The following is a 27,190-nucleotide window of genomic DNA, read 5'->3' on the forward strand; positions in this document are numbered from 1 at the left end:
GCGAGACGTCTGCGCGAAAAACAGTTCAGCGGCCTGTTCGGCAAGTTCCTGAGCGCCGATGCCTTCGCGGAGGACCACACGAGCCGCGCCGTTGTTGGTCTTGCGCTGGTCGAGAAGAGAGCGCAGGATGGCCCAAACCTTGGACGTATGAGTCTGTCCATTGATGGATTCGCAAATTCCCATCCAGCGGTCTGAGGCGAGCATAATCGTATATTCTTCGATCAAACGCTGTATTTTGCGCAACCGTGCTTTTTGGTGAGCAGTGCGACCAGACCGCCTGTGCTCAGCGAGTATCCGGTGCCTTCTATTCCATAAGGTGAGCAGATGTCTATCAAGCTCTGGGTGGTCAGAGGAAACTCGTAAATGTTTGGCGGCTCTTCGCTTCGCTACGCACAGCTGTGATACCAGATAATCAATGTTCTTGGCTGGAGACTGCTGCTGCAGTAACTCGCGGTATTTGTCCCAGTGTGTTATGTGGCTTAGCCGTGTAGTGGCGTGTGACTTCATCTTCGGATTGGCATGGCCTGTGCGAAAGCGTATGAGGATCGGGAAGTGGTCGCTCCCCATGCAATCGTCCAGCACCTCCCATCGAAAAAACTGCGGACGAGTACTCCAGGTAAGATCTCGTGATGTGTCTGCTTGGTGAACTCTCTGTCCCAGCCTCATGTGTGCTTGAGGCATGTAGAGGAGTGTCAGCCCGCACTCCGAGGTATCTTGCATGATGCGCCGACCGCGCGGGCTGCATTTGTTGTATCCCCAGGCAATGTGCTGAGCGTTAAAGTCCCCGCACAACAATATTGTGTCTTGCGGATAAATCTTCTTAAAGTGAGAGATGAAGCTGAGATCAACGCGTGCCCTAGTTGCCTTATTCCTTGTGTTCTCGGGAACCACGTAGATGAGCATTGTGTGGTGTGATGAGACTTCTAACTGGCATCCGATAACGCTAAGAGTAGCGCTGCACCACGGTTGCGCGTCTAATTGCACGTGTGTAATTCCCCGTCGCACGTACAATGCTGTCTTCGTGGGTTCAGCGACTTCTACAGGCGGGGCGTAGCCGTCATAGCCGATTATGCTAAGCACAAGGCCGTTGACTTCTTGAAGGGCAATGACCAAGGGACTGGTGTTGTCTCGCTTGCTGGAGAACCGGGTGATCATGTCAGCCGTCTTGTTACGAAGAGAACGACAATTCCATTGCAGGACAGTTGCCCATGGTGATGAATTTGAAGAGCTAGACATGGTGAGGCTGTGTTGTTTCAGCAGCAATGAAGCTTCGTGGTACCCAAGGCGTACGCATTCCTGGTGCTCCTGCGGGAGTCGGAGAGGTTGTGTCAAAAGGGAGAGTGCCGGAAAGCATGATACGCTCCATGATGGTATGGACGCATGTTTCTATGGCCCTGTTAATAAGCTGTTGAACGCTTTGATGGATGGACTTCTCTATTCGCGCCGTACGATTTTCAAGACGCCGCTCGAGATCGTGTAGTGTCGTTGGGGGGAGGATGTGGATTATCACTGGGAGGTGTAAGCACCGTTAACTGAGCTGGTTCCCTGCGAGTATGCTGTGCCATTCCATCTGAGGGTGGTTGCAGCGCAGAGGACGAGAGTGTTGAGGTTGAGGGAAGCGCTGTACTATTGCTGGAACTGATTGTTAGGTACGCGTTCGCTTGTCTAACTACATCCGCGAAGGTGGCTTTTCCGCTGGCTTCTGACTGTGCAGCTGGGGATACCAGTGGCCCGGTGTAGAAATTCTGGCGCGTTGCCTTTAGCATGGGTCTAGATAATTTTGTTCAGTTCCGCTCTCGGGAGAGCGGTGCTGACGCCCCTCTGCCTGCCATTTCCTACGTGGCCTTCGGGCAGCCAGCTTGCGTTTTTGTTCAGTTTTCTTGTTACTTGTCGTCTTTTTGGACAGTTTGTGGCTGTGGCCAAGTGAGAACCACCACAGCTACGGCACTTCGGTTCTGCGTTCGGGCACTGTGTTCCCGCTTCGTGTTGCCGCAGACCGCATGTAGAGCATCTCACTGCCAGAGTGTTGGGGCATTGCTCCTTGTGGTGCCCGATCTTGTGACATATGCCGCAGACTGCCACTCGTGCACGGTACGGAAAGACACGGATAGTAAATGACCGCAGGCCGACCTTGTAGGGTAGGCTGTTACCTTCAAATGTGACCATGGCAGTACCTTTGTCACCAAGTGGGCGTGCTTGCAGGATCTTGCACTTGCGGCAATGCAAGGAGTTCATTAGTTCCTCAGAAGTCATGTCTCCAGCATTTCTAATAATGCCTCTCATTTGATTAGGACCAATGGCTTCGTATGCTTGAAAGGGCACATCCTGTCCACGGATTGGCAGGGACGCTATTGCGAGAAGTGCGTTGCGCACCTCGGGTGCGGACGCGTCGACAGCGAGCTGATTGCTCTAACTCAAGTAGCGAACCGAGAACTCCGGTATTTGGTCCTCCTTAGACCGAGATGAGCCGAAATGTGGCGCGGTATGACTTTGTCTAACCGTATGAACTGCCCATCCATAATGCGGCACGGCTGCTTAGGCCGAAGGATGACGGTGTGTTGATGTTTACGCGGGGCACCTGAGCTCGGCGTCGCCGTGTCCGTCGTACGGTTCTGCTTTGTCCGTCGAGAACGAACAAGTACCCAGTTGTCCTCTTCGTCCTGACGACTAACGGGAGCAGGAGGCATACGACGTGCGTCTCTCGCACAGGGGTAATTCCTGGGTATACTCGTGTACTGTCGTTCGGGCGTCAGCATGAGCGAGTCTCGCGCACGTTTTTCTCCATTCGGTGCGGTGGAAATGACGCGAGCTTGATAAAAAGTATTCGCCTTCAATGCGATGCTGTTCCTCTAGGTCCATGAGTGGAGCGAAGGGGTTAGTGTCCGGCAGCAGCAGCACCCTTGAAGGTATAACAGCGGCGGCCGAGCTCTTCGTTAAAGTCAGTGGCGCAAACGAGGCAGCCTGGTTGTCCGGAGCCTGTGGGTCCATGTCGTCGGGCAGTGGTACATCGTTAGGGAGCATGGGCTGCTCCGGCGAGGCCATCAAAGCACGAAACTTGGACGAGCAGCGATGGCCGCCGGCAGCAGGCCGGGTGGCGGTAGCGCTGGCGGATTCAGATAACAGCGCACCAGACAGCTGTTACTGCGAGCGGGAGATAATGTGCCTGGTGTCGCTGCGATCCTCTGGTTGTGAAGCGTCGACTGATGTAATCCAGCCAAGGGTACATTCTGATTAACGGGTCAAAACCGATGTTGAAAGCTGGAGCCGATCTTACTACATGTTCTTCGATGCTTCTTCTTCTTCCTCCCTTGGCGAAAGCTGTGCGGTAGATCAGCGGCTACTATGTAGCGGTGGAGATTGCGACACGACGGTTTCGATTCCCCTCGGCATCCGCTGTACAAGGATTAGGACGAAAAAAAGGAGCGTAAAGGCAGATTTACCGCAGTTGTCTGAATTTACGGGAAGAGAAGCTTTCTTAAATCACTTAAGTTAAATGCTATGCAGAGAGGACATGATGCGCCTAATTGTATTTCATTACCACTATTTGTAACTGTTGAGACCTTCTGCTTGAATACAAACACAAGTTAACATGGCCTCGTGGCACGCGATGGTGATTCAGCGATGTGTTGCAGCCTGATGCGACTACCTGCGAGTGGTGAAAAAAAGCTTAACAATGATGTACAGCGCGAAGGACAAGGACTGCGAGAGACGACTGCGGGAGACTGCTAGCCCAAGCAACCACCCTAGTGAAAAAAGCATTGTGAGTAACTCTGTGTACAGCGAAGTGTGAAACATAGCATTCGGTCTTTAACGCTTCAATACCACGCATAAACACATGACCTATAATATCGCCCCAACCAGGCGGCCCACCCCACCCACGCCACAGTGGAGAGCTACCGCTATCCTCCGAAATGTCCTTTATCCTGTAGATGTTATTCTGCCTTCCCCCGAGCTCCAGAGTAGTGTGGCAGAGCCTTCCTACCCCTACATGCCGAGACAAAGACGCCGTACCCAAGGAAAGAAGCAAGATTGCAGGCCCGCCTGCAATCGCATAGTATTATTAGAATTATTATGATGGGGTGGGCTGCAGGGATGGCTGCAGGAATGGCTGCAGCCAAGCAGGATTATAATCAGGATTAGAAACCACCCTAACACGCTTGCAAGGACACATATCATGCACTGATCTAAGTATCAGAGCTCATATTCACAAAACGTTCTTATGCTAAAAGCGTTCGTGCCAGCCAATAGTGATGTAGGAAATATCATTAGCGAAGGCGATGAGCCAATGAAAAACAGCATTTACGAACGAAAAGCTTTGCGAATTCGGTCGCAGCTCACCAAGTCGTCACCTGTGCACGATTACACCATTTACAGAATTTGTCAAGCTTTCGATTACGCGCTCTCCAGGATAGATCCGATTTTTATTACACCATCTGCACAATTGGCACCGGTTCCCTATTACAGTGCCTCTGGCATCGGTCCATTTTTGTTTACACCGTCTCCAGGATCGTCCCAGTTCAATATTACGTGGATTCCAGGATCGGTACCACTTTAATGAAGCAATCTCCGGGATTGGCCCAGTTTACAGTTACAATGGCTCTGAAATCGACCCACTTCACTCGGAAAGAAACTGAGTCATGGTCAGAAAGGGAACCGATATGAGTAAGCAAGAAGAGATTTGGTTTAAACCATTCGTAGGCTTAGATTTCGTTGCACTTTAAGTAATACGAGTGGGTAGCAGTTTCCTCCAAGCTATCAACTGCGCTGTCGTTGATTGTCCACATTTTATTTTGGAAACAAATGAATCAATTATTCAGCAACATTTCTGGAAGAAGCAGTATTACGTAGAATCACATGGGAGCCTTCAACAATGAATAAGTAAAAGAGAACATTTAGGAAGTTGGCTGCCATGAGGCAGCGTTATGTTCCTGTCCTTGCGCATACATTGAGCTCGAGCCCAACTCTGCACGAATTCTACTTGACCAGAAGCCCGTAGTGTGGCAAGATGGTGGGAATGGGCTCGGTTATCGTGCCTGTTCGTGCATTGTCAACATTTCTAGCGCTATGTGTGTTTGTATCGGTTAGTCTCTGTCAATCGTAATAGTTGTAGCCGCTGATTCGCATTCGCACTGTTCGACATCACACTCGCTCGCTTTGGCGAACATCTGCAAAGTGTGATTGATCAATATTCAGATAATATATGCGTCTGGACTTCGGGTGTCGGACGTCTTCAGATATGTGCCAGACATCAAAAGGCAGTGACAATGGTGTGCCTTCGCAGTCAAAGCATCGAAATCTCATCAGAGACATCTGCACTAGTGGCATTCACTCGCCAGCCAACGACACCCGTGCCTACGCCGTGTCTATAAACGGTCAGATTTTTCTCTATGCTAGGGCTAAGAAATATTTTTGGTATAGTCATTGATAAGGACCACTCACTGACCACTCGCATGACCTTCATAAAACAGTGCCTGACATTAATTTCCCTGCTGTTGAAACTTTGGGGCAGGAAACCTGGGGAATGTCGGTGCATGCAATATTGTACTTGTATAGGGCACTATCTTTAGGATTGTTTAGATACGGCTTGTCCTTGTTGATCAGCGTTTCTGGAAGCTTTACAACTGAACGTATACACAACTTTCCCGCGATGTCATTTTTTTGGCGCTATCTGCGGCAAACACGCTATACGATTACAGGAATTAGGACGTTCTCATATCTGCGCACCACAGTAGTGAAATAAGTCTTACCTGAGTTTCCACAAGCTCGCCGAATTTTCACCATACGTGAAGAAAGATACCACCAGGTGGCCAAAATATTTACTTCCGGTGTACTTATAAGCATATGTGGACTACAGTAGGTAATAGATGAGACATTGAAGGTAGTGTAAACGTCTTGAATAACGAAAGCTTGAAAAACCACAGAACATATCAGATTTCATCCACAAACACCCCTAACTTTATGCGTTTAAAGGTAATTGAAAAAAAAGGTGCCACAGCCTTACCGTAGTTTAAATTCGCAATACCCATATATTTTTTTCTTCAAATTTTCTTGAAGAGTGCAACGCGTAGGCGCCATGCACAGCGCATTTACTCGGCCCACACTCTGCGTCAGCTCTAATCAGTTCTCGTGCACTTGGCTTACTTTCCCGTGCCTACCTTCAGACCCTTATGGTTACCTCTGAAAACAACATGGGGATACAATTCAGTTCAATTATTTACCAGTAATTGCACTGGAGGGGCTCCGGCGCATAGGATAGGATAGATAAAGATTATTGAAAGAATAATCAGAATAATCGCTAATGGTCGGGGCCCGCTGGCTCTTGCCATGTTCTCAGCTCTCTGGATCAGCTTGAAGCGGTTATCGAGGGCCGAGCTGGACAGCAGTGCCTCCCATTGCTCCCTCGTGGCGCTCCCGTCGGGGTGTTCCATGTTGTGTAGCGTGCACTCCCACGTAATGTGGTATAGGGTTGCTGTGGCTCGGTACCGCGGGCATTCGCCCCTGTAGGCTGTGGGGTGTATGCAATGTAATATGTGTAGGTTCGTGTAAGTGCCTGTCTGGAGCCTATGCCCGGCACCGGCATCCTCTGTCTTTTGGTTTCGATGGGGTGGTGGAGATAGCAAGCGACTCCTTGTGTGGCAGTTCACGATGGCTGAATACTCGTGATCGACAGGGTCCAGTTTTCTGCAGCCGGCGAGATGAGGGCTCGGTTATGCGCGGATGCTGTGCAAGAAAGCTCTCCAACAGTTTGACGAGGGCTCAGGGTCCATTACATGGCAGCAGATACATACATAACAACTGTAGGTACGAGCTTAAGCAAATTCAGCAAACTTACTTTCACAGATACAGATAACCACACCTGTTACAACAAGAAAAAAATGTTCGCATAATTTTTCGCAACATTTCAGCGGGAACTCACCAGTTGATCATAGACACCAGAATTCATTATTCAGGGGACAACAATATTACTGAATAGTTTCATTAGACAAGCTACATCATTCATTGCTAATTCCACAACAGCTGCAAATTATTAATTCTAGAACTCACAGAAGATACGAATATACCAATGTTATATGATAACATATGAATTAGTGTCATGAAGTGATCACGCAACTGTTTTCTGTTTAATTATACTGGGATATTGTATTACGTATTGTAACTATATCGCGCCTGAGGGTCTGTAATTTGTACTTAGTGCGAAAGAGCGGTACGTCCAATCTCTCTGCATTTCGTGCGAATTTAGTGCTGCAGCGTGGTTCCGAGGTACCTGGTAGACATAAGAAAGTTTTTGAATATGGCGAGAAGAAAACGAAGTTATGGCGAGGACCCCGTGCTTAAAAAATCTGCCTAAATGACACTGTAGCAGAGACACGCGTTTTTTCTATAAGTTGTTTCCTATATGACGTACAGCCGTACTTTACAATAAATAAAGTCTGTTCATGTTAGTTTTCGTTGTCATTGTCGTATAGCCCAGACAAGGCATCAATAGTTGAGCTGCAATATGAACATTGCGTTGTAGAGGTTAATTGGGCCTTTGTGGGAAGAATTGTTTTGGAACGCGCCATGGCCCCTGTAACTTCACCAGGTTTACTCCACAAGTACTTGATGTGAGCAGTTCCGTTCAGTTGACAAGGAATGTATACACCAAGATTTTTATGTTTGTCGACTGCTTCTATAGATTGATTGACGGCTTAAATAAATTTTATGATGGCCAGTAAGTGGATTGTTTCTTGGACGGAAACTTACGACTTGTTTTTGTTGGATTATCTTTACGGCGGTTCACCTCAGTTCGTACCGATAGCCTCAAGAAATATCATTGCACTTTTGTACTAGGGTATCTTCGTGAGATCTTTGAATACAGAGCGTGCAAAGATCTGCATATACAATAAACATAGTGCTGGAGTTTACATTTAAAGTATCAGTAATAAAGGCTATTCCAGCTATTATGCAACGTTTGAAAAAAGAAAGACGGCCGATTCCATGCAAAGATAATCAAGTGCATATTGTTCACAGAGGAGTCGAGCAGCCGGCTGTATTTTTGCTGTTCTAGTTGTTGTTGATGCCATTCAACGTATCCGTTATTTTTAATTAGTTAAATTTTTTTGTATCCTGCTCTGAAAAGTGTGGTGTCAATGAAGAATTTGTTCACATTTGAAAGAAACTTAAAATTGGCGAGTTCTTGAGCCGGCTACTTTCAGCCCGTCAGTTTTTTCTGGCCGATAAAGAAAGTCTCCGATCTATGAAAGACATCGCTCGACTTACCGTCCGCCCACATCAAAAAACGGCATGCTCAAAGGCGTTCCACGGGGAGTAGGTAATGCTGTCTTTCCACGGCGCATCAACCAGCAGTCACCCGCAGCCTTATCAACACGAAGGCTGCGCGTTTTCGCGGGTGGGGTGCGCCAGATAAAGCACTAGCTCGGCCACTAACTGCTACGGAGCTTGTTTGAGGGCGCTGTTTTTTGATGCCTCTGGACGGTTAATCACATGACATATTTTTTTTTTAAATCTTCAGCGCGCTATCTTTTATCAGCCAGAAAATATAAACGCGTTGAAAGCACCTGGATGAAAGCACGCCTGCTTGAAGTTTCTTTCTATTTTCGACAAGTTCCTCACTGATTGCACGACATTTAGAGCAGAAATTAAAATGAATGGCTAATAGCAATGAATTACTAAATTCGATGGCATCAGCAAAAAAATTACTGGTTGCTACTTTACGCGACTGTGTACAATTTGCACTTGGTTATCTTCGCGTCGAATGGCCCGTCTTCTCTTAAAAACGCGATGCATGATAGCTGGGAAACCCCCTACACATGTATTTAATAAAAGAGGGCCGCATAAACTTTCTTGCCGTAAACCGTATGTCAGGGAAGAAGTGTTGAATGTTGATTACTGAAGGATACATATTGGCGTCTGCAAGACAGATATGATTTAATCAATTGTAGTGGTTTTCCCCGAATGCCGCATGGTAAGAGCTGGTGGTCACGCCTCTCGAAGGTTTTGCTGAAGTCAATAAATCTACTTATTGCCAATACATTTTTAATGATTTCTTTCATTATTCATTTCGACGTTAACAAGGCCATCTCCGATGACCTGCTTTTAATAAACCAAACTGCGAATTAGCAATAACGTTACGTCTTGCAAAAAAAAAAAAGAATCTGACATATGAAAAAGAAAATTAGGTTATCAATGCCTTCGGGAAGAAAATGGGCAGGACAGACACTGGGTGGCAATTAGACGCATTGTACTCACCGCCATCTGTGTAGACTACAACACTTCAGCATTTTTCATTTGGGCTGAAAGAAAATCCAGCCTCCAGGATGAGATTAAAAATGTGAACAAACGCACGAACAATTTTTGGCGATAAATATTGCTATATGCATATTGCACGCTTCTTTCGCACTATGCGCGCGACGAAGACAAACTGCTCCTGAGTGTCAAGCCGTCGCTTGAACGGGCTTGCGCTACAGTTGTTTTTAAGGCGCAAGCCTTGGACAGCTCATGGGGCGCAAATTTGACCATCCGGCGTTCTGGGGATCGAACTCTCGACGTTTGGTGGGAGTCTAACGCACAACTTCCGGTGTTAATTAGGGCGAAGTTAATTAGGCAACAGATAGCAGTTTGCTAGAAAGTAACTGCCTTCTCACATCAAGAAGAGGGTTGAGAAAACAAGGAAATACATGGAGCAATGGAGCATGTAGTTCTGCAGTATTGAACGAAGATCGGCAGTCAATGATACAGCTCGTACGGGAGCAGTTTATTAGGTTAGTTTCACGCGACTGTTGACGTTCCGGTTCTCTCCGTCACCGTACTCTGGGTCTGTAATTGGTTTGCGATACGATGGAAGAGTCGCCGTTACTGCTGACTTCGAGCGTAAACTTAGGGAGCCTCTCTGTAGGCAATTCGCTGTGTAAATGGTGGATACTGAAACATAGAGGTACCGATCTCTTGAGCTGCGCGTCAAGTTCCTACGGAAGCGGCCTATTTTCAGGCTTTCTCGAGTACGGACAGGGCAGACTGAACATAAAAATTATCACGCTTTACTTCGCTAGGACATAGTAGTGTTAGACCCTGTCTCTTGCAGCCCTATTCCGTACAAAATTTCGTATACACACATACCAGCTCGCTTTAACTCTTTCCTTACCCTGGTAAACATGGCATCTATTAAAAGGCTTTAATAAAATATTTTTAATTGTTGCAATACATGTTACATCATGGTTACAACATGGCAACAGTAGCTTGTTATGTATAAAAACAAACCTAAAGAAATGTACTTTGCAGTGACATAAATGTCAAAATAACATATTTTTGTGAGATATCTAATATAATTTATCAAGATAAACTTTACTGAAAAGTACTGGAAGTGTTTACAACATATTGATGATAACATAAAATGAAAGAAAGAAGATTTAGAAAGATACCAAATGTTTTAACTTCGATTTTCTACGCCACATGAAGGTTAGATTGTTCTAGTTAATGAGGCATGGGAACTAGAAAGAATAGTTTTTTGCCTAGTTGAAACTGCCTTTTTCTACTGCGTTCTACAAATGTTGAGAAAATCATCTCACTCGGCTAGGTTCAGACACTACTATGAATATGACGGAGGACATCTTTGCTATATTCTGTGAAAGCGCTGTCGATGTACTGTGGCAGAAACAATCGCAGGTGATTGCAAAGCCAGTGATAGCTTTCTTGAAGACCCTCGTGCGTATTCCCATGCCATCGGTTAATCACGGAACCTTAAGGGCACATCAGCAGACACACGAATTGGCAATGTCACTCTCAAACGCAATACGGAGTGGCACTATGACACAGTATACATTGCTGTAATCACTGCACTCCCAATTGAAGCTCCTTAGAAACCTCTACTATATAGCATCCTGGCTGCAACTTCGTTGGAATGGCTATCAATCAAGAGTCCATGCTCGGAGCAAGGGTACCTCTTGCAGATGAATGCGCGCGTCCTCCTCACCTCTCCTTCCCATGTGCGTGACGTCATCGGTGCGCGCGCTAGCTCATCGGGGACTTTGCTTTCCTTGCGGATTAGTCAAGAATGGGCCAAAAATTAGCACTGCTCATGTGCTACAGATATCACATACACAATGATGAAGTTGTCTGCTCAGGCACATAACCATTGGCCTAGGTTGTCTAGTAGGTCTGACGGCCGCCAGCAGCTGTTGGGGCTCATACCTAATTATCCATGCTGTCTGCTCGGCAAGACAGCAGCCCCGACATGCGTGGGAAACCAAATCGACTCTCATCCAGGCTTTAAAGCGACGTTTCTTCGCCTCTTACCCCCAACCCCCAACACCCACCCCACCCCCACATACTTCTTGTGCTCTGGCTGCTTGCTGTTACGCGACTGGCTGGTAACGGGAATAATGCCAAGCAATGAAGCACGGGGTGGTAGGTGATGCACGTAAGTGTGGACGTGAGTTTAACACCGACACACCGTCGTCGTAATTTGATCATCTGCATGCCATTAGAATAACCTGCCGTGTTCTTCTGCCATGTTTAATCTGTCGTCTTCACTCCGTTGTCACACCGTCATCATCACGCCGCTATAGTCGAGTCATTGTCGATAATGTCGTCACAATTCCATCGTCATTTATCATCACGTTGTAGTCGATGTGCTGCTGTGGTCGCTCCATCGCTGCCATCTCTGTCGCAGTGATTCCAATGCCGTCATGCCTTTGCAATGGCGCTGCCTTCATCATTCCATTGTTGTCATTGCGTCATCGCCGTTCCAGCGTTATCGACCCATTGTTGCCATGCCATCGTCATCGCACCGTCGTCGTCATAAATTGGTCGTCATTCCAGCGTCGACATATCATGTTCATATGGGTGGGCAGCGCAACCCGGACGAAGGGCGAGATTAAGTACACAATACGAGCGCAGACTAACAACTGGTTTGTTATTTCAAGCAACGGACTATAATATAGAGAAAATGTAAACACTTGTAAAGTGACGTTTACAACTGTGTTAGCCTACCTTGCCATTCAAAAAGTAAAAAAGGCAGTTCTGTATATTACAGTCCGTTGCTTGAAATAATAAACCAGTTAGTCTACGCTCGTATTGTGTGCTTCCTCTCGTCCTTCGTCCGGGTTGCGCTGCCCGCCCGTAGGAACATCTTCAATCACCAACTCGCACAGCTTGCCGTGTTAAATCGACATATCGTTGTCGTCATGCTGTCGTCGTCGCGCCGATGTCATTCCTGTTGGCTGCTGTGTTGCATGATTTGCCGATACCCGACGTAGTGTAAAGGAGCACGAGATATGGAGCAAACCGAGACGCATCGGAACGACAGGTCATGCACGTAATCGCGCACGCGAGCTCCAACACCACCACGCAGTCGTCGTCATTCCACGGCATTTTTCCGCATTCATGCTATTGTGATCATTCTTTTTTTGCCATTTCTTCGTCAACCATCCGTCGTCCTCATTCTGTCTCGTCATTGCGCTGTCTTACTGTTGTCGTCAAGACGCCCTCGGTGAGTCGCCATCGTCGTGCCGTAGTCGTCGTGCTGTAGTCGTCGTACAGTCTCATTTCTGCCATCATGGTCGTTCCATCATCATCTTTTGTTGTGATTCGAATATCGTCGCTCTGGTATGGCCGTTCCTTCGTTGTGATTTCATGTTTGTTCTCACATAGTCTTCATCTCGTCGTCCTCATGCCGTCGTGGTCACGCTGTCGTCGTGACGCAGTCCTTTTTATTCCAGTGTTCTAATACAACCTTTATTATAACTTCGTCTTACTGTTGTCTTCATTTAAGCATCGTCATCGCACATTTCTCGTGCTGTCGTCATCACGCCATAGTCGGCGTACCAGCGTTAATATTACAGCAACGTCATACCATTGTCTCCAAGCCGTCGTCATCATGCCTTCGTCATTATACCGTCACAGTCGCTCCAGCGTCGTCATATCATTGTCGATGAGCCATCGTCGTCATGTGGTCGCCGCTTTGCCGTCGTGGTCGCACCATGGCGGTAATTTTGCCGTAGTGTTTCCAGTCACCATACCGTCGTAGTCATTCCATCGTTGTCATTCGATCATTGTCATAGACTGTCATAATGCCGTATCGATTGTTCCATCGGTATCATTCTGTCGCCGTCATACCATTGTTGTCAGTATTTTATCATTCCTTCGTCATCATGCGTGGGATCGGCATGCTTGAGCCCCGCAAGTTTCTTAGACGAGGCATTTCCCAGTGAAAATCTGTCCAACCTCGTTATGAGTTCTGTATTTGAAAATGGTCGCTGTAGAATAACATCGTTCTTTGCAAACACCAGTGAAAGCGTTGCTTGAACCGATTCCTACAACACTCGGGATATGCATATCTTCTTATTGTGCGAGATTGGCCGACGTCCAATGAAAGCGGGCGAATAAAGCTAAGAAAAGCTGCTGCTTTGAAAGAGCTACAGTGTTGCCTCTTTTTATAGCACCTTCATTGATGCTTTGAAAAAAAGGTTTCGGAAGATTGGCACTTCGCCCTTTACCTCTAGATCCGAGAAAAAAAGAAAAAGGTGCGGTTTTTTGCATGCATTCATTTTTCCGGACTGCCTGAATTTTCGGACGTTTTTACGTTCCATAGAGGGTCCGAAAAATCGGTCGTTGACTGTAGATAAAGTAGTCTTGAGGAAGGAAGATTATGGAGATGTATAAGTATTGATGTAATAAAAACATGAATGACATATCTGATTAATTCAAGCAGGCTAGGTGACTGTTTTCACCATCCGATTTGAAAGGCAATGCCATTAAATGATGATCATCATCATCAGCATTGTCATCGTAATGTGCCATTTGACTTGCGCGCCACGTAGCATCGATACGTACGAACATTGCATTGCAGCTCCATTATATTCCATAAGGTATCCCGCTATGTAGCAGTTGCAGGCTGCGTGGATGTAGCAGGCTAGGTGACTATTTCTCACCATCATCAACAGCAATGTACCGTGCCATGGGTCAAGGGATGTGACATGTGTGCCACGTAGTCTGGATACTTGTGTTTACTTTCCGGGCTGATTCGTGGGTTTCTATCGTTCGAAATGGTTTCTTGAAATCTGACATCGCCCTCAAACTAACTGCTACAAGCAGCAGACAAACAATCATTTGAGGACGCACCAGAGTCGGGAGACCACCAGCGTTTTTGTGAAAGCTGAGCGCGCTCATCTATCGTATGGACTGTCGTTTTCACGATCATCTGATGCATGCCCCTGCGTGCTCGTTAAAAATTACCTTCGCATAAAAAAAATCTTGGAAAGCAAAAGCCTACTTATTAGACTACATTGTATGGTGCATAGTCCCCAAAGGCCAGGCTCGTCAGTCACCTGTGACCTACGTTCAATGGCGGTGGTAAGGAAAGAGATAATGCTATTTATTTTGGGCGTGCTGATATTGCATCAGCTGTATCGCGACCAAAAGATGCGTGTTCATGAACGAAACAGACGTCAAAACTAGGCAGAGAAACGAACATTTTGCAGGGTTCATTTATTCACAAATTATTCAGCCAATTCTAACTGCGAGGTTATGGACTGGTACTCTCTAATTTTATTAGATCCAACCGCCAGAGTGTTATTGCTGACATATCCGCAAGTCAAACCTCGACGGCATACCTCCGAAAAAAATAATATCTGCTCAGTGGGTGACAGGGCTGAAAATTCAGTTTCTAAAACACTCTACAGCTTCTTTCATTCGGTGTAAACCAGGAAGAATAGATACCTTGCCACGACAAGGGCGAAAACAGAATGGTATCGTCTCAACAAGAGAAGAAACCTTGTCACACCGCCGTCAAGAGCCCACAGCTTCTTTTGTGCGCCAGGCTCCATATCTGCCAACAAGACCTCCTTTTTCAGCTGCGCAGATCCGTGATTGAAACAAGCACGTACCGCAATGCAAGACTCGCGCAGTCAACGTGCCGAGACGCACAGAACGAAACTTTCCCTTAGTTACGGAAGGCGCGAGCGAGCGTCTCCATGCGTACACATCCTGGCTGAGGACGTTGGCGGCATTCAAGCACGGACCATTGCGCGCGCACAGCCGTGCTTTCAAGACCGACGCCACCATTGGAGCAGTGGGAGGGCCGTATCACGCCACTTGGGTCCCTCTTCTGCACGTCTTCAAAGAGCGACGCGGCCGTCGCGTGCGATCTGTCTGTCCGTCGTGGCTGCTGTCCCAGCGGCGTAGTGTCCACGCTTTCTGGGGTCCGCGCTGTCGTGCCGGCGCTATAGAAGAGCCACGGAGGTCCGGGTCGGCGCCCTTCCGAAGCGCGCGCGAGCGAATCCACTGTCAAGGTCTGAATGCGCTGCTCAATGGCCGTTGGTGCTGCAGGCGCGCGTCGCGAGCCGCTGTGTGTTGCTCGCCTCGGACGCTCGCGCGCGTTGCTTGCAAGTGAATCGTCTCCCGCGAGGAGGGAGACACCAGGACCAGCCGAGGGAGGGGGGAGGCCTCGCTGCCCCCACCACGGGGGAAATGCGCTTGCTCGCGGCGGAGACGACAGATTCAGGCCGCCCTCTCGACAAACATCGCGCGGACACAGTCCGGTGAGCGGTCGGCTCTGAAATCGACCCTCTCTCGTTTCTGACCGGGTGCGGGAAAACAATAGCCCCTGCTACGCTTTCCTTTTCCCCTCCTCATTGGCTCTCAGTGCGGCTTGTCTGTCAGGCAAAATCCTGGTCAGAGTGACGACAGCGACTTTTTTTTTCTTCCCCAACCACCAAAAGGAGAGAGCGCTTTCCAGGTGCCCGCGGTGTCGCACCCCTATAAGAAGGACGGCGTGTACCAGGCTTCGAGCAACGTGAACGTGGTCAACGGCTCGTGGTGGCGCGCGCCTCAGCCTGTGTGTGTGCGCTCTGCTTTGGATACGATCATGGGTAAGCGGCGCATTAGTACGCATGGTGTTCGCGTGGCAGGCACAATTTTTGGCACTAGTTGTAGGGCCTCTGATGTTAAGCACGGAGGTGTTGAGTCTAATAGTCCAGTGCTACAGGCATCTGTGGAAGCCACTGAGATGTGATTTCGTAAAATACGTTCACATGGCCAATAATGCTTGGTTAACAGTAATGTAAAATGACTCGAGGCTGAATTCACAAAGGTTTTCTTTCGTAAGAGCCTCGTGCCATAACGGCTCCATCCTCTAATAATATGTCCAGCATCAGGATTGGATTGTACCTGCTTTTGCAAAAAATGCTAACGGAATACTATTTTTTAATATGGGCCCAGTTGGGGGAAAGAACAGCCCAGTATATACAGTACCGGCGAACCTGCTGCAGCTTGGCGAATTTTACATTTATGCTCCCAGACGAGGGTGGGAGGGCAGAATCTATTTCGTCGTAGCCTTAGGTCTGCTTCTCGCGACTAACACTGCGTCACAAGAACACGGCAAATACGCCTGTAATCGGCATACCCTCTACGTGTTCGAAAAAGTTTGCGCTGGCATCTGTAACAACGGCAAGGTGCTACGTGGGCCAAGGAAACGTGCAGCAGAAATCTGTCCTCCGACCTTTAAGGAAATGACCGGCTATCTGCCACAAACGCTTTCTAGGTTTGCGACTTCAGAATATTGGCGTGCAAAATCAGACCCTGTATTCACGAACGTTTCCATTCATGAGTGTTCTTTGACATTAGTCGTCCACTTTCGCTAATGATGGGCCCAGCATCAGGATTCGCTGTAATTTGCTCTTACGAACAATTCCATAACGTAAGAGCTTTTGTGGATATGGGCTGTGAATACTGTATCCATAACGGTAGAATTTGTCGTGAAATTGCAGTCCTTGATTACACCACTTGTCAATGCTTAGCACCTTCTCTACAGTGCGTTGTTATGAGGTCAGAGTTCCCTGAATTCACGACAAATCAGCTCCACCATTAGAGGCTGAACATATCAGTTTAAAGATGCAGCGACACTCTATGCGCTGTAGCCGTGCTCTGAATGCCAGTTCGGAAGGGTCCTTATCCCGCCTGCCTGAGTCGCAAGTCGTCGGTGGCTGAATGGGTAGCGCATCGGACTGCTGTGCTGAGGTAAAAAAAAATTCAAAACCAACCATGAGACCGACGTGTTCCACTGAGTATGTGGCAATGTGTACATATGTGCCGGTTTTTAACGGAAGTCTTTCACGCCGACTTTGGTCATTGTCGACGCGGGACTGGGTAGGGAGATTAAGCAAGAATATAAAGTCCACTGTGCACATCACCGACGCAGTAACAGTTATCTTCTCTGTATCACATACGGTCCTCAGTCCGAATCATATACGGTCACTCAATCAAGCAGCCTTAAAATGTAATTAGCCCTTTTATGGCCTTCTGTAGCTGCGATATGCGAGGTCATGGTCCCAAGATTTACTTCACGGTGAACGATTTCTTATCCAACTGATTTAGAGCTTTGCAGAGGTTTCATTTTTAAAAGATAGACAATAACACAGGTGTGCTATAGGCACCTCGACACTGCAGCACTTGCTCTGGGTGCCATCGGCCATTACAATAAAACCCCTATATGCATTGGTGAAAGCAACGGCCAGGCATAAGCGGCACAGCATTGTTCCCGCACCTTCCAGAAATCCAGGTAACAGCCGCAGTTGCACAGATGGATCGAAAGAATGCAGTCGATGGGGATCTAATTCAGGTGTGTGCCACTTCTCCAATGGCATACGGTGCACTAGTTTGCTTATGTGTTGCGCTGCGTCAGCCCTAGGTAAAAGTACAGGAGCAACGCTTGTTCCTTAATGTGTTTTCCTAGCAGCTTCGTGGGCGAGATCATTGCTGGAGACACTAAAATGACCCAGCAGCCACTGAAACACGACGTCGTGTCCTTTCGAAATCACATGATGGTGCGTTTCTCATATCTCCGACAAAAGTTGTTCACAGGACACGTGACGAAGAGATGACAAAGGACATTGTAGGGCCGCCTTTGAGCCGCACAATACTGCCCACCGATTACCAAGTCGATTTCTACCTCCGTATTCAAGAACGCCACTTAAGTTGAAGCCTATGATTTACTTGATTAAATGACACCTGTGGAGAACGCGACGGAAGAAGCAGCGCATGAGTATCCTAGGCAAGTTCACGTCAAGCGTCACTCAGATCAAAGGAACCATGGGATTCAACTTAAGCTCGGTTCTTTAATACGGCGGTTAATATAATCAGCAGCGCCTAGGAGGGCAACAAGCATCGAACTGGTCGATGTTGTGACGTGAGAAATGTTGTATCTTATGCTTATTGATCGTGATGAGATAACTGCACCGCCGGTGGAGCTGGTCTGAATGTAAAGCCATCGGTATATATGCTGACTCTGTCAAAGTAAAAAAAAATTTGACTCACCATCCTGACCCCTGCGAAACTGGACAGCCATCGAAACTGTTGTAAAACCACTCGAATGCCGTCGATGGGGATATGAAATGTTTTATTGTTTTGCCTAGTCTTAGCACGACACCCTTGTTGAGCGCTAGTATTTTGCACTCTTCCACGCTCATAGTATTCATGCTGTTCTTCGGGAGTCTTAACTTTGCGTGGTCTACTCATAGCGATCTTCCATTGAACTGAATGAGTTGCTAGGCAGCTACCCCTTTTATATATAAAGTTTGGTAAATTCACTCGCTGATTCGTATGCTGCTGTTGCCCCTATATAACCGAGCAACTTATGCAAACGTAATTTGTTTTGAACATATATACACAATTAACAGGAAAGGGAAAGCGAGGAGCAGGTTTGGCAACTGCCACTGGAAGGGGCACAACGCCTACCTACACTTCAGAAGGGAGGTGACAGCAACACAGAAATGGAAGATAGGAAGGAGGAGAGGAAAGAGGAAAGGAAAAGCAGCAGGACAAATCTAAAGACTAAAGTAGAACACACTACAAATCACACACAGTAGGGCCGGTCGCTGAAGGTCACGGTACTACAGAATGTTGAATAGAATAGTTTCGACGCTATGAACTTTAACCTAAGTTAGTTAACTCTAGAAAAGTAAGTAGAGCGCGAACAGCCTGATCACGTTTAGACGCACAACCACTGGGGTACAAACATTCGTCCTTTGTCGTACACTGCAGGCCAAGGAGATGATAGTTTCTCACTAGCGACATGCGCTGCGCACTGAAAGCGGCACACTAAAATATAAGGTGCGGAAGTGTCTCGTAGCAGCCACAAGACGTACACAATGGACTTGCCACATGTCATTGCCTGTATAAACGTTCGTGCACGTAATCTTTACCGGGAAGCACACGCGGGGAGAAGGAACGTGCCTCGCATTGTTTACAGGCGCCTTATCATCCATCGAGCGGTTTTGATGTTTGTTTTGTGCTATCTTTATTGAATGAATACTGAGATGTGTTTTGTATGCCTGATTACGCGCTTTTTTCCGGTTAAATTTTTTTGCTGCCGCACATTAAAAATTCTCACCAACTAGAGGCTAACAGCTGCGCTCTAAAAGTACGCAAACACTCTGGAGTTGCTTGCTTCAAAGTCAAGGTATGTAGGTCAGTCTTCTTTCTCATTCCTGGAACGAAAGGCGCATTTCAGGTTATCGTAAACACCCGCAAAGGATAGCGGTGAACGCACGAATGGCGTGAAGCCCCATGGTATGGACACAGAAGGGATGTTGACTAAGTTAGAAAATGACGCCTGTGGTCGTCGTTCTGGCAGGCAGGCAAAAGAGCATGATTGCATCCCTTCAAATGTAGCGAATGTGCGCCGTAAGCCTGTCGGCGGTAAGATGTGATCGGATGGTGTTGATCTGTTATACTCTTCCCGCTGTTTAGGTGCTTCGCGGAAGGCCAAGGCAAACGCGTAGTGCCCGTGCTTGCGCGCTCTGAACTGCGCGAAGATTTGACTTGAAAGTTTTAGAAAGCACGGGAGAGCTATAGCGTACGAATCAGATAAAAAGGGATCGGTACAACTATACCATAGATTCTACTGATGATCTCCAAGTTTCACCGGCGATGCATCAGAAAACGTGGACAATAAATGTGAGCGTCTTCCTTAAGTGGGCAACCTGATAGCCCCAGGAGTAGACCCCGTCAACAATGACACCGAAAAACCTATTGTTTCTTTTGCAGTAGATAGGCTCGCTATTGATGCATACTCGATAAGCAGTCATCGCTTCTCGCGTTAAAAGTGGCTAAGGCACATTTTCCTGTCGATATGGCTAGGCCTTGTGTGCGAAGATAGCCAGATGCATGTGTTGCGGCCTTCTGTAGTCTTGCACGAACCTACTAATGAGTCACTACTGATACCCAGTTGCAGATGTCGTCGGCGTAGATTGAGACACTCACTGTTTCCGGTAAGAGTTTGGCCAGCCCAACACGCGCGAGGTTCAGAAGAATAGGGCTTAGAAAACCGCCTTGAAGCACGCCATGGCACGTTTAGTGTTCGGTAGCCAGGCCATCTTCAGGGCATACAGCAATGACCTTCGTGTCCAGTAGCTTCGGATCCATCAAAATACTCGCGGTGCTAGTTCTATATTCGAGAGTGCATCTAGCATTTGCTTGATGGGAAACGTTGTAGTAAGCATTTTTCCCATCAGGAAAGAATGCCACTGATAATCGCTTCCCAGATTTTTGATTCTCTACAGATCACAATAGATCAATGACGTTGTCAATCGACGAACGGTCTCGTTGAAATCCGGCCATGCAGTCAGGGTAAATTTTGTGCTGTTCAAGGTGCTATACGAGGCGCAAGAGGCTCATACGTTCCATCTGTTTCTCCACGCAGCAGGCGAGTGCTATAGGATGCTAGTTTCCGCGGTACCTTTCCTATTTTAGCAGGGGCATCAGGCGGATGCTTTTCCATTGCTGTGGCACGACGCCGCCTTGCCATGAGCTATTATACAGCCGCTGGATAACAAAAAAAGTGCGGCCTGCCGGGTGCATCGAAAACGCTGTCAACCGCCACGGCGCCACCAGTCCGGGACTGTCGTCTGGGATCGGCCTAGAAAATTCGTGAGGAACGCGCTTCGAACCGACGCATGGAAACCGACGCATCCCGTCCCCAACAAGCTAGTGGCGTTCGGCCCAGCCAAGCATCCAAGAATGCAAGTACGGCTCCCATTGCAGCCCGCCTGACGCGGCAGGCCGCACCTTTTCTTTTTATCAGTGGCCGTGCCTACTAAAATGTTTGAGCAGTTATCGTTGCGCTTCTTGACCTAGGTGGCGCAAATCAGTGCATGTTATTCCATCGAGATCTACTAAAGACTAACGCGTACAGAGTTGCATAAGGGCTTCTAGCTCTTCCATAGAGAATAGAGCGTCCATACTTGATTATTGTGGACCAGGAATCTCGCATAAAACCATGTCAGCGAGTAAAGCTTTTCCGCTGGCCATTTTCGCGCAAAATTTCTCTGCAATGTGTATCTCATGGCTGTTTTGATAGAGAGCAAGAGCGTGAAAAGGGTACCCTTGATGGGGACATGAGAGAAGACCACTTAGGGTTCGCCACACACGAGACCGGGGCCTTAATTTGGCCCAGTGACTGACATATTCACCTTTATCGTTGATCCTTTACCTTATCTATTCGACACTGTATCTTATTTTGCATGCGCCGAGCTACTCTGAGGTCGAGATTTGACTTATTGCGCCTGTACCACCTTTCAGCTCGCCGATGTAGTTCCCAAAGCCTTTCTAATTCAATGTCATACTCTGTACGCTTCGATGAACGTGTAAAGCAACGCGTACACTTTTGCATTGTCTCTGCAATTATGTCTTTGAACGTGCGCGAGATACGTTTCTTGCATGTGTCTTTAGATCTTCAAAGGCTAACCAGTCAACTTGGCGAGAGAAAAACGCTAATGAAGCTTCTAGTCGATCGAGTCTCATATAAATTGCAATAAGATCACTCCCACGGTTTTCAATATCAGTGAACCACTTCATGCCCGAAGTCACGGAACGTGACACCAGTGTCAAATATAAAAAGGTGAGCTGCACGTTGTTCCTCGCATTAATGTCGGGCTTCCATCATTTATAAGACACGGGTTGTATCCTGATGTAAAGGGTATGCGTGACCTGCCCCTTGAATTTAACCTGGAGCTTCTCCCTATATGGTGGTGATAGTTGAACTTCCCTGTTATAATCCAGGAACCTGGATCGCAGCCAATATATATCTCAGTCTTTTGTGATCAAATTGATTCTTTCGGGAAACGTAGACACCAATAAGTGTAAAAGTCAACGGCTTTTCACAGTAACACACACGTCTTGGTTATCATCATGTGGTGCTACAGGCTCGGTGAAATACGCAAGGTCCTTGCGAATCTATACCAGAACGTTACTACTTCGGGCACACATGGTTCAAACGAAAGTTTCATAACCTGATAGCCTTATGATCGTTGATAAGTTCGGTTCACAGATGACCAGTATAGGAAAGCGGTTTTCAAACACGAACTGTCCGAAATCCAAAATACGTGACCTCAAGCCAGACACATTCCGTTGGAATATGAGCCTGAAACCGTCCCGGAACAGTCGCTGCTTTTGTCGACGAGCCATGGTTCGGCTGTTTAAGTCCTCAAGCAGTAGACTTTCAAGGCTTGCGAGAACTGTATTGACGGCCTCCAGCAGTTGCAACGCACTTTGAGTTGTTGGTGGCTGTAGCTTGTCCAGAAGAACACGAATAGCACTCACCAGAGAGCTGAGCTTGACAACAATTTGCTGATCTTGGACCGTCTATTCTTCAGGAACAAAGTGTCTCTTGCTGTTGAAGTCTGATCTGGCTCAGAAGGCACATGTAGCCTCGGGGGTTCAGGCCAAGTGTCATAACTGCCGTGCTGTGAAAAGTTCCTTTGTCTTTAGACCCGACTGCGTCTGGCTGGGTGGCAGAAGGGATGCTGATGTTGCACGTGGTTCATGTAGTGCGGAGGCTTTCGAGGTTCTTCAATGACAGCGGCGTCTGGATCGTCGTCGCTTGAAAGATGTGGCTGCTTCTCGGTGAGAAGAGCGGTCTCTAATCATGTTCTCCAATATTGGTGTTTCCTTTCGAATTAAAGGGCAGTCCTTCAATGGATGCATCGTGAAGCCCGCTCCAATGTGTGCACTTCAGCACACTGGCCTCGTACATGTCTGTGCTGTGGGGCTCAACGCATCGAGATAACAAGGTAGGTTTTTTGCACATGGCCTAATTTCATGCACTTCCAGCACTGGAGCAGCTTCGGTAAAACGGGGTGAAGTGCATGTCGACAGTGGCCAACCTTTAGATGTGATAAGAGGGATTCTTTAAACTCCGTGACCTACCGAGACCAAACGCGTTTGCGATGACGGTGTTTCCTGTAGCTGGCTTGACTAGGACCGACCGATCGGTGTTGGCAATGGTCTTGTCAACATCGTAAATTACGCTAGTGCTGACTGAGGGCGGCCTTCCATCCCATCTAGTTCTGAGAATTTGCGCAAAGAATCCAACGCAGCCGCATGCTCTCCGTCAACCGCTAGGAATTGTTACGGGTGTTCATTCTGTCTTGAATTTCATTCGGAACTAGCGTCTCTGAATGTATAGACACGGATGGCCTCTTGAGGCGCCTCATGTCAGTGGCGAGAAGTGGCGCGAAGAGGTTGCTGAATACCTCGATATCGCGCAAGGATCTCAACGTTGGCCCACTCGTATTCGATGATGTGCTGAGAAACCTTCTCTTGGCTTTACGGCTCGGCACCAGCTTGGAGGTGTCGTACAAGATTCTTCAGCGCTGACATGGTCGTGCAAGGTGACGTCGCTTTAGCGCTGGGTACGTTCCTCTCTTCTAAAGACCTCTCGACAACTTGGGTCACTGTGTGTGCGGCAAACGAGGGAAAAAGTTTCAGCGTTCACAGGCACTGGCACGCCACTCTTCTCGTCTCAGAGGCCACGCGCGGAGTTCTGGGCAGCGTTACTGGATGGCACACCCTCTGCAGAAGAAAAAGAAAAGCGCCAGAGAGGACCCCGCTTGGCGCACGGTGCGTTTCTCAGCGTTCGCAGGCACCAGCGCGCCATGCGTGGCGCGCTGGTGCATGCATGGAAGACCGAGTGTTCCATGCATGGGGCCACTCGGTGCTTAATAACACTGGGTGTTCTTAAAGAAGCGTGAAAGTGGAAACCCACTGCAGTACATGCCTCATCTGCGCCTAGTTTCGACGAGGGCATTACATTGTGTGGCTATATTGGTTCAATGATAAACACATTACTGTCTACAGTAATCGTAAGATGGGTTCTGCCAAATTTTTATTATTGAACTGTTTCATTTGGTTTCCTAACTTCCTTGGCGTTATACTTTATCGACGGATAACATTAAAATTTTCTTTAATGAAGAAAACGTTAAATATATTAACATTATCTTTTGGCAGCTGATTCTTTAAGTAAACATGCGCAGACTTTTGTGGACTATTCAAAATTTAAACATAATTTACTGTCAACTTTGGCTTCTATGACAAGTATGGCCAGATATATTAAAGCGATGAGCCCTTGTGCAATATTGAAAGGTACCATTAGAAAATCTGAATATGTAGTCTCATCAACAAAAGGGAGTACCGATTGTCCATGGTGTAATATTGATTGCGCACGAGATTATAGACGCCGAAAAGCTGCATGGAAGAAACTCATCTTAAATCAGTGCCCTACTAATTGGAGTAGCCATAAGCATGCAGCTGCTATGTTTAAAAGAACAATTTCATTAGCGAAGAATAAATATGAGAAAAAACGGTACCATTTTTTATCGAAAAGCGCTAATAAAGAAGCACTGTTTAGGTTTTTTCCGCCCTCGCAAGGCCGTTCCAGTAACCAAATATGTTTTGACTCAGTATTTCTGTCACCAAAAGAATTGTTAGGATCATCAGATAAGATTGCTAAAGGTTTAGAACAGCGCTTTACAACTCAGCTGCAGGTAAACTTCGTAGGAACTCTGGCAGGAGACTTGCGCGAATTTCTCTTGATGGGCCAGCTATGTCTGTTATGCCTATTTCGGCTTATGTCACTGCTGCAAGGTTTAGAAATTTTTTTCTTTTCCAAGATTCTACAAAACTGAAAACCCAAATGTCAGAATTTAACCATTTGTCCATTTCATGGGAAATAAATGGTGTCTCAAACATAAATTAGAAATCTCCATAACAAAATTACGATGCTGCATGTCACCATTAAATTTTATCTATACAGGTCTGGTCTGGCGCCATCCCCTCTGTGTCTAACCTGCCAGGAACCTGAAAATATTGATCACTTTCTAGTAGCATGCCGTCGATATAGAAATCAGAGGAAGAAATTAGAATTTTCTTTTCGAAAATTGGGTATTTCTTTAACTACCAAAATATCGTCTCCTTCGGGGCTTCTTCATTGGAATTCAGCCGCAGGAACATCTTCGTGGCAATTTGCTACTATATCTGTGACACAAGAAGGCTACCGTGTGAATTCTCGAAATTAATAATTAGATAGATGAATAAATCCCTGATTGTGTCTTCGAAATTATTCTAATACCACCCAAAAAAGACTACAAGATCTCCTGTTTATATATAACTACAAGAAAAATATTTCTATACGTGCCACTTAAAACTATTTTTTAATTAACATGAACGTTATACCTCATCCAGATATAATTTTACGTATACGTTTTTCTCTCTCCCCTTCCATATAACTTTAACCTTTAACCACCGGCTTCTTGGCCAATCCCCCGTAGTGGGTGAGGGCCACAATTGAAGAACAAGCGAGCAAGCAAACCTGCCGCCGCGAGCACGCGAGAAGAGTGAAGAAGAAGAACGTGCGCCTCAGACGGACTAGTCGCACAACCGGCGTTCAGAGGCCGTCGAGGAGGATCGTCGCAACCAGCGTCTAAGCATCCACGCGTCCTTACTTGGCCTCTCCCTCGAACGTCATGGTTTCCTACTGCGTCGTCGCAATGGTCGTCGCTCTCGGCTGCTGGGCTTTCCAGCGGCTGTCCATACCGCGCGTCGACGACGATCTGGCCTCGGAGGTGATCCTCGGAGTGCAGCGCGACGACGGCTCGCAGCTGCCTCCCGTCTTCGGACACCGGGGTGGCGGCCTCGACGCCCCCGAGAACACCCTGGCCGCCTTCCTAGAGGCGAAGAAGAACCACGCGTACGGAATCGAGTTCGACCTGTCCTTCACGCGGGACCACGTCGCCGTCATCTTCCACGACGAGACCCTCGAGCGGACCACCAACGGTACGGGCCGGGTGGAGGACACGACGTTCGAGGAGCTGCGTCGACTGGACGCCTCGTGCAAGCACCCGCTCGCGCAGCGTTTTCCGGCCGAGCGCGTCCCCACGCTCGGAGAAGCCGTCGAGGAGTGCCTCCGCCTCGACATGCGGCTCATCATAGACGTCAAGAAGCACGACTACCGCGCAGTTCGCGTCGTCGACAAGCTGTTCCGCGAGCGACAAGAGCTGTATCGGCGGGCGCTGGTCGCGTCCTTCTACCCCCAGTTCGTGTACGCCCTGCGGCGCCGAAATCCCGCCATCGTGACGGCGCTCACTTGGAGGCCCGGATTCCTGACCTACGAGGACCTCAATAACACGCGACCGTACTACGAGTCTCGCCCCTACCACTGGACGGCGCAAGTGGCCGATTGGCTGCTCGACAAGGCCCTCCACACCGGCTTGCTGCCTCACCTGACCGGCGCCTCGGCCGTTTTGATCAGCACCAACATGATGGGCCCCGAGTACGTGCGCGCCTGGCGCAAACGGGGTGTGCACGTGATCGCCTGGACCTCCAACCATGCGGCCGAAAAGGACTTCCTACGCCGAAAACTGCGGGTCCCCATCATTACCGATACCATGCGCCAGGTCTAGCGAGCACGCGCGCTGAACAATTATTCGTGCCTATTCGCTTTCCTCCTTTTCTTTTTTTTTATGCCAACATGCATCCGCGCGGGAACGTGCGGGCACTATAAGGTGATCTGCACGACTGAGTTCCTGAGCCCAGGAGCACGGTGATTATAAAATGACGCCTAAGATAAACAAACAAAACTGGGTCTTTGCAACTTTACGCTATTTCTACAAACAACACCGGCTTTCTGAGAGTTAATTCGACAAATATGGATCACATTTTTTTCCTTGAAACGCGATGACGAGTCGGGCCAGGTGGTCGATGTTCATCCTGAAGACATATTGAAGAGCACCAGCTGATAACAAGCACAAATGCAAGCACTCAAAAACGCTTTACAGGTTGATAAATTTGAAGTTTTATAGAGTTTTCCAAAATAACCTCGTTCACATAGCATAATTCTAGTTCTTGAGCTGGATTATTCAGG

At 47.7% G+C, this 27,190-nt stretch overlaps 2 protein-coding genes across 2 annotated transcripts in view; one reads left to right on the top strand and one right to left on the bottom strand.

Moving 5' to 3' along the window:
• The window catches only part of LOC142571094 (uncharacterized), a 66,948-nt gene extending 41,098 nt beyond the window's left edge, over nucleotides 1-25,850 (bottom strand). The window contains exon 1 of the mRNA XM_075679386.1: nucleotides 25,773-25,850. The gene's annotated coding sequence lies outside the window, so the exon portion shown is untranslated. The remainder of the gene's footprint in view (nucleotides 1-25,772) is intronic.
• LOC142571093 (glycerophosphodiester phosphodiesterase 1-like) lies at nucleotides 25,794-26,905 on the top strand. Its single transcript, XM_075679385.1, has one exon. The coding sequence runs from the start codon at nucleotides 25,794-25,796 to the stop codon at nucleotides 26,727-26,729; it is 936 nt and encodes a 311-aa protein (XP_075535500.1). The 3' UTR covers nucleotides 26,730-26,905.
• Nucleotides 26,906-27,190: the final 285 nt, after the last annotated feature.

This window comes from Dermacentor variabilis, chromosome 2, assembly GCF_050947875.1.
Source record: "Dermacentor variabilis isolate Ectoservices chromosome 2, ASM5094787v1, whole genome shotgun sequence".
Classification (NCBI taxonomy): Eukaryota; Metazoa; Arthropoda; class Arachnida; order Ixodida; family Ixodidae; genus Dermacentor; species Dermacentor variabilis.